Below are 11,520 nucleotides of genomic sequence, written 5' to 3' on the forward strand. Positions count from 1 at the left end.
CATTGCAATGCGCAGTCACTGCGCATTACGCTAAGCACCGTTTTGGTTATGGGCGTGCCAGATTTTTATTTCTTTCGGTCTCCAGGTCCCTAGGGTGCCTTTGTTTGTCTGCCTAATGACTGCGACTATTAGATCATTTACGTTGAGCTAGTGTGGACTCTAAACAGCGTGCCGCCTTTTTTTCCCACATGTATAGCATCAACACTATCAACATGCTCAAAACTCAATCACGTGTAGCTTCCCTTTCTTTTCGTAATAACGCGCCCTGGAGTAGCCAGTCCCGAGTGGCTCGAGACTAACATCTCATTTTTTTTTCTTTTAAAAATCAAGAAATCAAATCAATCACGTAACGCAAATTTTCAAAACGGTACTTTAAAAAAATCAAAGCAAAGCAAGTGTTACAACAGTGAATGACACTAGAAAACATTCTTTCGTATCTTCCCTATCTGCCGATCATCAAATCTCGGAGGTCCCCATCGACTGAATGGTCCATGCATCCATTCCCAGTTCGCCATATTGGTTGTTCAGGGAGCTCCGAATGTCTGCCTGTGTTTTTCTCATACCGATTTCCTATGAAGTCAGCCCTGGTCCATCTCCCCCGAGCAGCACGCCGCTATATCATAGGCAGATCGCTCGTTAAGAAAACGAGTCAAGTTTGCCAGGTAGCCAACTAACCAACGCTGTCTAACTTCGTTCACTTCATTGCCGTTGTAAATATTGCGCTCTCGCTCTTATTTATGGACAAGATTGTTGTAGAAGCCTCGTGAGATCTCCAAAGCTATTATAATAGGTCAGTGCCCACTCAGAATACTGATGCAGAGCTTACGACGTCTACGCGCATGCCTATACGAATGGGAGACGTGGTGGTGGTGGTGAAAGGACTCGCCGTTATGGGTCTCAAGGAGAAGGAGATGGGCAACGGACGGGAGACGTAAGGAAGTATCTGGCATCTGAAACACCAACCAAGAGTTACTGTGTATGTTTACAATCAAACTCAAACTCAATTACTGTGTATTGACTGAATCGTCTGGAAAGCAAAAATAATTCCTTATTGTAAGTGAACAAGGGGCGCATCACTGTCAATATATTATTGCACCGTTCGACGGCCGACTGGTATAGCTCTGCCTTAGGGACACCGAGCCTCAAGACTTCAATCTCGAGGCTGTCATCTTTCTACATCGTTTATAGTCCTTGGATCACGATTCTCGAAGCCATTCAAGTTCCCTGCGAGTAATTGTGTGCTTCATGATGTTGCAGAAAATGACTGTCAGCCTGGCGTTCCTTTTCTATTTAGATAGGGCTCCTGCCATTCCCGTCTCGCCGAATACCTCCCGAGTCCCTTCTCAGATTACCGAAAGCGGTTGACCTTACCCTCGGTGAACATGGAATTCGGCTGATTTTACTGTGGTCCATTGTTTAGCGCCTTCTGGACACAGAAGGACGTAGCAATTCAGAGCACATGCCGGCATCACTGTCCTTGTACAATAGTCGACGTGAGCATATAACGGAACTTTAAGTGACTCTGACAGACACCATTAATGAAAAGCTCACATTTATTTTTAACCTGCTTCACCGGGCCGTGATGATTTTCTCCAGGGCTGTACTTCCACATTGTGGGAGAGGGCATCGTGCGCCTCACGGACAAGGCCAAGGTGAGCTCCAACGACAAGGAAAACTACATAGACTTTCGAATGAGGCTGCTAGGAGAGAACACTCCGAAAGGTACGATCTGCCGTTCATTTGATAGTCAGACTAACAGCAGCTTTTATTTGTGTTGGCAGGCGGCACTCCGCGGGTGATCTTCCTGTCCCCAGGCATCCATTCGTTCCCGTTCAAACTGGGTCTTCCACTGGGATTACCTTCTACGTTTCTGGGAAAACACGGTTGGGTGCAATACTTCTGCAAAGCGGCGCTCAAGGAACCAGGAGGACTCACGCACAAGAACCAGCAAGTGTTTATAGTCATGAGCCCCATAGACCTCAACTTGGAACCAAACCTGCTCACAGTGAGTCGCGGTATTATCCGTGTTACACGCGGGGATTCCAGTGTATCTCAGGGAGCGCGAAAAAGAACTCTTGGTACGCGTTATTCTGGAAAGTATCAAAGTAGCAGTGAATCACGCCCAGAGAAGAAAAAAAAAAATGACTGTTCGGCTGCGGCGCGTTGCACAACAAATACTACGCGTTGTTGCACAGGAACTAACCTATAGTTAGCCTGTATCTCGTGCTAGGGTCACTAAATATGGAATACAGGTGGCAAGTGGCACCGCATAGCACGCTGTGCTCCAACCATTGCCACGAATGAAAGGGGTCTCTTTTGATTCGTAGAGAGAAAGAGAGAGAGAGAGAGTGGCGTCCTTTTGCGCTTCCCGCGGCCAGCCGCGACAAAAATATGTAAACCGAAACCAATTAATTACTCTAACAAATGACCTGCTTCGGTGGCAGATTTTTCTCAAAAGGTGTCAACTAAAGGGCCCAAAAGGGGTAGTACCCATTTTACTGCTGACGCTGCCCTGCTTTAGAAGTTAGGTTTCTCACGAAACTAATTTGAATTTTTATTTAAATAATGAGCGGCTCCAACTCATTCACACAGTGCACAGCTTGTAGGTGGCATCGGACAGATACTTGTAAAAAAAGTTCTTCGATTGGTGCAACCGTTCGCGAATTATTTAGCCCGGGAATTTAACTGAAACACCCATAGTTCCTTGGACATTCATTCCCCTCTGTCTATGTTTACCGGACCACGACATTCATCTCCATCATGTGAACTAACTAGTATACGACCCTATTGTTCCTCCCACAGCAACCTTTCCATTGTGAGGTAGAAGAAACCCTCGGGGTTCCGTGTCTCACTTCAGGTCGCCTCGTTTGTCGTGTGAGGCTAGACAAAGGAGGCTACGTCCCTGGAGAGAGCATCAACATCTATGCCACCATCGAGAACCTGAGCAGAGTCACCATCAGGAAAACACGGGCAGTACTAACCGAGGTATGGTCGCTTCCAACAACTGGCCCCCACATAACGCTGGTGTAACCCCCTTTCCAGGCTAAGCAGTGGTAATAGACCTCTACCCGAGAAACGTCATCATGACGTCGGTAGACAGACTGAAACCGAAGCAAATCGGAAGGGGATGGCTGTGTTCCACGAATGGGCACTTGTTCGCTGCCCCCTATTGAAATAAAAGTAGGACCGAAATGTCGCGTCCCTTTCATAGACCATCGTAATCCCCTCAAGACCGTGGATTTCGTGCGCGACCTTGTTCGCCCCTCCAGACAGAAATTATGAGCTAAGATCATTCGATTTTATTTTTCATTGCGGAAGAGCCGAAGGAAACAGTATCGAATAAAGATCGCAAAGTACATTGTTTCAGGTGTACCTCGAGCAATTAGCAATTGACTGCTTAGTACTTCAACTACCTCAGATTCGCCACTGTCGCTATGATGTCATTTTGTACAGTGTCCACCTATAAACAAGGAAAAGCCTTCACCAAAAGTTATGTCTTTTGGCCCGGAAGGACTTACTTTAGAATGCGTTTCTGGTGCACTTAAACTTAGGAAGCTTAGTACATAGACAGCACTACATTGCCGCTACTACTGTTTCAGACCATTCAGTACACCGCGAAGAACAAGGTTGTTCAAGCCGAGACGCGAGAATTGGCCTCCTTGGAGAAAGGTCGAGTGGATCCCGGGGTCTCGGACCAGTGGCGGAACGAGATGTTGTACATCCCACCGCTTCCGCCAACGAACCTGAGAGGTTGCCATCTCATCAGGATACAATACGACGTTTACGTAAGTATCTTTGCCAGCGTGCTATGCATGGGAAAGAAAGAGGCGTTCTGCTCCTGCCATACCCAAAGTACATACAATGGGACAATTTTGCACAGAGGTAGAGCTCAATTGTCTGTACAATCTCTACAAATTTAAGACGTATTGTAAAATGCAGTAGGAAAATGTGCGGCACCCCCTGTGACAAACGGCATAACAGCGCAGTTAAACGCTGTCTCTTCGCCACATCTATATACATACTATGGACAACTACGGCAATTACACATTTGGAATCTCTCACGACTTCACTGCGAACGGGGAGGCTCCAGCTTCCTGGCTCGGGGCAGGGGTACTTCCTTGGTTTGCATATATGCGGACGACCTATTCTTGATCCTCAGAAATGAGGATTCGAGGTACTGTTCTAGCCATTCTGGATAGCTACGGGAGAGCGTCCAACGCGCGCATTAACAGAGAGAAGAACGCACCCAAGCAGCACAACATCTTGGTCCAATATTGGGCCGGTATTGCCAATATTGGACCAAGATTAGACCAATATTGGCCCTGTATTGGCAATATTAGACCAATATTGGGCCGGTATTGCCAATATTGGACCATAACGGAAACGGAAACGCATACCACGGTCCTCCGTACCGGAAAGAGAAACGGAAACGAAAATGATCATCCAGTACTGAATTCGGGTAATGATTATTCCTGTTATGCGACGCTATCAGTGACTTTCCATTTTTTTGATGACTCCATTTCCTGTAATATATGCCCTGAATATGGCGCGAGGGAATAGAAAGCGCAATACCGGATCTCGATGGTGTATCCCGGGCTTACTACTTGTCACAATCCTCATGGAATCGAAAACGCAACTCAAAATTGAAACCGCAATATTGGATATCGAGGGTGTATCCCTCGCCTACCTATTTGTCCCAGTTCTTATTTTACGCAAAGCGCAACATTGGAAAGAGCAAGTGGAAAGCGCGATATTGGATCTCGAGAGTGCATCCCCTTGCTGCAGAGTGCATCCCCTACTTTCATGTGATGGAAAGCGCAATATTGGACAGCTTACCTACTCGTCCCAGTCCTCATAACTCATGACATAAGCACATGCGACCTACACAACAATTCTAACGTGCAATAAAGCGGACATGTAGAGCCATCTATGCGTAAAGTTTCTAGCGTATGGAGCAACGCGTCTCTGAGACAGGCGGCGTCGAGCAAAAAATGTCGCATCTTGCCCTACTTTACCCTATACATACTTTCAGGTGTACCTCCAGCAATTAGCAATTGACTGTTTGGTACATCAAGTACCTCAAATTCGCCCTGTCGCTATGATGTAATTTTGTACAATGTCCACCTGTACACAAGGAAAAGCCTGCACGAAAAGTTATGCCTCTTGGCCCGGAAAAGCGTAACCTTACCTCCACCACACAGCATGAGGAGGCTACGACTTCTATTTATGTTTTTTTTTTTTCATTTCACCGTGGCTATGCAGTATTGTTTACTACCGAGAGCGTCCGCCTATGAATGCGACATTGGATTGAAGCCACGCCTATCTTGTGTTTCCTGGACTCAGGATTTGAGCACGACACTCAAAGGGATATAGACAGGCTTCTGCATTTTTTAAGAAGCCTGTAAGAGGTGCGCATCCCACCAATGTGAAATTACTTGTGTAGTGACCTCGCGTGACACTGAAGCAGTTTTCGGGCAAAACGGCGGTGCTGACAGAGCTGAACGGGCTGTCCTCCCGCAACTCTGTAGCAGCGGTTCCATTATCAGAAACAGTGACGGCAACGTAACGGAAAGGAAATAGAAAGACTGGTATCAGAAACAGATAACGAAAAAAATACGTCCGTTATCCTTCACACTCCTCAGGTGCTCGTGCACTAATCGGGGGCTCGCACCCTCATCGTGGATGGGGGTCCAGAAACATAGCGTCCCGGTCCTTACTGTACCGAAGCGTCCGGTGCTCCTCACTACTTTAGGGCACGGCTTGTTGCGTCCTGGTTCCTGAGCAAATGTTGGTATCATGGCACTATACCTATTCCGCCTCGCCAGTTTTGTTCGGCTGTGGCCCGTGTAGCCTTCCAGCTCATCTGGGGCGTTGAATCGATGTCGCGTGCGTGTATCAGCAGCAGGACGTTGGTTGCCCGTTGGTACCTTAAAGTTAAGCGTTGCGCTCCAAGCAGAAGGCTACATTCGATGCCTTCGTTATGCCCATCCACTCTGCTGACAACCTTTTGCAGTACCCCTTCGGTCCTGAAATTCCAAAGTGCCACTCCGAACTCGGAAAACAGCGTTTATTTTATTTAGTCCATGAAAAGAAGGTGCCTCAAGGATTCTATACACGAAATTTCGATCCTGTTTATGAACACTGCGCATTTCTGTCAGTTTTTGACGATCTGCTGAGCCTCCACAAGTTTCGATGACGCCAGGAGTGGATGACGTAATCATAAGCCCACAAATTGCAATGATGTCATGTTCTGCAGAGGGCACTCGTCTCCTAGCAACGATGCCGGCGTCCGTAGAGGGTCACGTGGTGGAGAAGTCACGTGACGCTGATCGAAAGAGGGGAAAATAAGAGAGATGTCTTCTCTCCTTTGTGTTTTCCCCAAGGTCGGAACGGTCGGAGGATATGTCACGTGCGGCTCCGCTAACGGAGTGCAAAAAGTGAGCCTCCGGGAAGAGCCGAAGGGCAACGACGTTGCCAGATGAAAGCAGGCCGCCCCGTCGGAGCCTAACATGACGTCCCAGTTCTAAAAAATAAAAATTAATTTTCTCTAGCTTTCGCTTCGCGTAGAGCCAAAATATTTTGCAGGAATGTAAAGTGAGACAAGAAGATTTCAGTAACATAACTTGGGTAGTATTCTGAAGACACGAGATTTAGTCCGTAGTGGCACTTTAAGGGATCCGGAGAGTACGGTTCGGGAAGGTGTGAGCAATGGAGAATAATGTGCTCTAGATCTTCTACAGCACCGCAGTGACAGCATTGGGGAGAGTCAACTTGTCTCAAGCGGTAACGCCACTGCACTGTAAAAGCCACATCAAGGCACATTTGGTGAACTAATGTGGCCTCTCGACGAGAGGTATATCGAGGCATGCTGAAAGCGAGCGCTGGGTCAATTCTGCTCAGTATGGCGGGGACAGAATGTCAGCAGTCCACTGAAGCCAGGGGAGTAAAGAGGTGTCGAAGTACGGAACGAGGACCTCCTCTCAGCAGCTCAATACGCGTCCGTTTCCGAGACGAGAGAGCTGCTTCTGCGGCGCTGTCGGCCTGTTCATTCCCTTCGACACCGCAATGGGCTGGAACCCACGGGAGAACCAGCCTGTGCCCTGCTTCGTAGAGAAGGTTGTGAATCATTCACAAATCCATCACAAACGGTGCGGATGGGTCTCGGATACCAGAATTCTCAATTGCTTGCAGGGCAGATGTAGAGTCAGTGAACACGACCCATTCCCGCGGGGTAAAATCAACGATGTCCTGCAGAAAAGTATGGCATAGAGTTGTGAAGCTGTGGATGAGGTTTGATGCGAAAGGCGACGTCCTTCCACTACGCCTTCGGATGGGATGACGAATGCCGAGGCGGACTTGCTATGTCGAGATGTGCCATCGGTGTATGCTGCAGCAGAGGTAGATAACTTCGCGTCTACCAGAACATAAAAATGGGCTCAAAAGACTTGATGGAGAGCCTGATCAATTCGTTCCAGGAGGCCTGAAAGACGTACAAAGGTGGATGGCACAGGCAGAGACCAATGAGCGTCCGGCGGTGTGACGTTCTTAGCTATGAAGCCAGTGCGAGCCTGGCATGTCCCCTGCGCTACTCGATGGAAATCAGTTTCAGGACGGTATCGAATTTTCCTGAGGAGTGGGTGACGGGAAACGTGCGCGCGCAAATGTAGAAGTGCCGAGCCATTTCACGCTCACGGAGAACCTCCACCGGGGTTCACTAGTTTCAGCCAAGTCTTGCCGTGTTTCAGCCATTCTGGGAACTCCGAGGCAGCGACGAAGGCTTCGGGCAAACAGGGTCCGAAGGGTACTTAATGATGTTGTGGAGATCCTGCGCAAGATTGGAAAGCTGTAAAGCACGCCCGAGACATGTTTCTACAATTTATAGAATGTTTGGAAAATTTCGTGGTCCTCAAAGAGTGTTAAAAATTGGGCGGTTCGGTGGATCATGATTAAAAGCGTTAAAACCCCAGTGCCGGGGAGCTAAAATAACAGACTGTGTCTCTTATTTTAGCTCCCCGGCACTGGGGCTTTAGCGCTTTTAATTCGTGGTCCTGTTAAGCACTCAGCCTGGGGAGATATTTTCTGATATTTCTTCTCCAACAGCTTCATCAGTTTATTTACAGGCTATGAACATTTGTTTTACGTATCCTCCTTTGTCTCGTTCCAGTTCGTGTTGACCCCGAAGGGCCCAGACCGGGAAATCAAGCTGCAGCTTCCAATCATGATGGCAACGTACCCGATCCGGAATAGCGATGGAACATTGCAAAGGAAAAAGGGGACCCACTTCCCTTCTACACTGCCGGTCTTCAGGCCGTGGCTTAACGGGGATAAGTTTAAAGGGTGAAACAATACGTGTGAACTGCAAAAAGAAGAACACGAGTGAAGGTTTCGGCCAGCTGGTTGCTCACTATACTTGTGAATGTCAGTGAAAGTAAGACATCCTGAATGTTCATGATGGCAGCATAAATATGTGAAGATCGATATATACTAAGCTAACATAACGTTGTCGGGAGTGAACAGACACAGGAAAGGCTGTTTGTATGCTTCGTCGAGTGCTGTGCCAAGCAGTGCGTAGGGTGCCTGAATGTTAGATGGCGCTAGTATTCATGAACCCTTGCATTACATTCCTCTATGCAAGCTCTATTGGACGTTCGAAGGAGTGCGAGAGGTACCCTAGAGGTGCGGAGGAGACCTTTTATCACAAAATTTGCGATCATACGTTGGTTCGTACTCGTGCATTCGCTATTGTTGCTGGAGGGGCGAAACGAAAATGAAAAAGAGCGCCGGCGCGTTCATAACGTCGACCACAGTGTCAAGAAGACAAAAAGTCCATGGACTTCTTTTATTTTCATCGAATTTATTTTTAACTTAGGGACCCTCAATGAGTTATGAGAGTCACGTGCAGATGTAACCCTCGAATACATTCACAATGTATTTACTTAATCGAGGCCAAAGTTAAGGAAGAACGGTTAATGCGAGCTGGTACCTTTTAAGCTTTGATATTTAGTTCGTAACATCGTACACGCATTGCTCTGCGTGCTTTAACGTGCACTTGGAACACACTTCGGCATCAACCTCTGATTTGGAAGAGCAAGGGCCTTCGCCGTTCCCATCGGTCTGCACAAGCACGTGACCTGTCCCCCGGCAGATGTGCGCGGGAGCCCGCAACCTCACTGCCGGAGATGTCTCCCGTAATGTCAGTTTCGATTGAATTTCGGTATTACTACTCTGTGGAATGCCAGATTCACATGAACGCAAAAAGCGTCTGCTATATTTGCTTTTATTTTATTTTTATTAATTTATTTCAAACAGTAACAACAATGAAGTTGTGGAGGAGTCACCATGGTGACTTTACGAGCGCGCCGTTCCCATATATGACAGGCAACAAGTAGCAACAATGTGACACGTTGAGAACACATTAATAAATATCTATCCGGCATAACACAAAGCGAAGACAAGGAATGCCGCAGGCACTGACCACTATGAGGTTTATTTACACGACGTCACTCGCAGGGAGCGCGATAGTCACTAGCGGATTGGTCGCCGTGATAGGTCCGGCGGTTCTAACCGGCCTGACTTTAGTCACCACCATCACTGCCACCACCACTGTTCATTTGCTGTTTATGGGTTCTTGCACTGTATGAACGTTATTTGTACAATATCCCCGAAGTTTTCATATTTTCAACGTTAATAACCTTCTAAATAGCACATAGTAGCGAACGAAAACCGAAACCGAACTTCGCCAGTCCTACGTTATGGCGGCGATCTCGCCTTTTCAAAGTGCCCTCTAGAGGAGTGACGTCTGTGAACAAACTATATACTATGTGGATCTGCGCTAGGGTCCGTGAATACAGAAGGAGCATTCGGAATCCCAGACGGCACACACGGCCAACGCCACCTAGAAACAAACCCTGTCGAACAATGTGACGTAACAATTAAGAGTCCACCAATTACGACCGCGCTTCAGCGGCCGTAACTATGAAGACAAGCCGTCATCAGCCGCATAGGCAGCCACTGCATAGCCACAAAAAGCCTGCCTTCGTCTGCGACGATTGGCTGACATCTTGACTTTATATGTCTACGTGCGAACGAATGAGAGGAGGCATAAACCAGGCCCTTCTGTATCTAGGTGGCGTTGATACAGAAACCCCTGTTAGGGAAGTTTCTTCGGATTGGTCGCCAACAGAGTGACGTCACATCCTGGTGCACGTATCCTCTACTCTGCTTTCGCGATGGCTGGGCCTAGCTACGGGTCGTAGCCTTGATATTACAATTTTCGGCAACAGTACTTTCGATGATCAGGATTGGACTGCATTTCGGGGTTTCGTAATGTGGTCTGTTTTTGCGTCTTCGATTCTCCGCCGCTGAAGTGAGGTGTGTCTGCCACTGTCTCTGCACGCGCGCTACGCACGGGAGCATACGACTACTAGCAGACAACGACTCCACCGGAATCGCACTCACTTGTACTTCAGTCAACGGGACTGGCGTCGCGCAAACCCAGCAACGCACAGTTCACGTAGTGTAGAGGTCAGCGGTCTGAAAATGCTGCTTGTGTGCGTCCTTCTTGTTTTCTAGACTCGAGTACAGTTCTTTAGGTATGGATAGAGTTCCACTTCGAGAACTGAAGAAGGTATCGTATGAGACTTCGTCGAGTAACACCGTGTCTTCTCCTCCTAGGGATTTGTGATTGGATTTACTCTGTAAGGCAAGTTAACTAATGCTTTGAGGAGCTTGCGAGGCATGAAAACTGACAAGGTCCTTGCGCGATATTGCCGAGCTTTATTATCAGTACCTGAGAGGCTGACTGCCAGTATCGCGCAATATCTTGTTAGGATGCAAGTGGGATTGTACCAAGTGAATTTACATGTTAAAGGTGTGTTGCGTGTTACGCAAATTGACACGAGCAAAGAATGTATGAAATATTGCACACAGTTGGCTGTTAATGGAAATTTATCTAAGCGTCTATAATAGAGCCTTTTAACAATTGTCTCTGAAAGAAAGCTTGCAAGGCTTTATCTGAACTAAAATGAAGCAATGGGTCCTGATGTGCATTGTCGGGTGATGACCCTGATGAAAGGTTCTCTTGCAGGTTATTTATTCATTTTAAAAATAAAGAATGATAATGTCCTGTACAGACTTATCGTGTGTTGTAGTAGTTTTCATATAAATGTGACCGGTTCGTATGTGTACGAGTGTGTTTATTATGCCACTGTAGAACTGTACAACTTATGAGTTATACACAAAGTACCACCAAGAAAACATCTGCTTAAAGCGAGACTTCGCAAGGGTTCGAAAGAACTTAAGTGAGCATCATACCGAACACGAACCACCCGCTCGATATCGAATACAACATTCGCATTCACTTTGCGCTAGTAAATAATTTGCAAATGATGGCAATAGTCAAACGAAACCGAAATGTGGATAGCAGAAGACAGGGCCCCACACTACGGCAGTTCGTCCGGAGGAGGATACCGTGACGTCACCCAGCATTGTCATCCGCTTTGAAACCTGCATTCTTTCTTG

General features: G+C 47.3%; 1 protein-coding gene across 1 annotated transcript in view; it reads left to right on the forward strand.

The window, feature by feature from the left end:
- Positions 1–11,176, forward strand: part of LOC135388706 (arrestin domain-containing protein 17-like) — a 28,023-nt gene extending 16,847 nt beyond the window's left edge. The window contains exons 2-6 of the mRNA XM_064618439.1: positions 1,597–1,722; positions 1,782–2,005; positions 2,803–2,985; positions 3,600–3,785; positions 8,165–11,176. Coding sequence (XP_064474509.1) covers positions 1,597–1,722; positions 1,782–2,005; positions 2,803–2,985; positions 3,600–3,785; positions 8,165–8,341 — 896 coding nt within the window. The 3' untranslated portion in view covers positions 8,342–11,176. The remainder of the gene's footprint in view (positions 1–1,596; positions 1,723–1,781; positions 2,006–2,802; positions 2,986–3,599; positions 3,786–8,164) is intronic.
- The last annotated feature ends 344 nt before the right edge of the window (positions 11,177–11,520 follow it).

Source organism: Ornithodoros turicata, chromosome 3 (assembly GCF_037126465.1).
Source record: "Ornithodoros turicata isolate Travis chromosome 3, ASM3712646v1, whole genome shotgun sequence".
NCBI lineage: Eukaryota > Metazoa > Arthropoda > Arachnida > Ixodida > Argasidae > Ornithodoros > Ornithodoros turicata.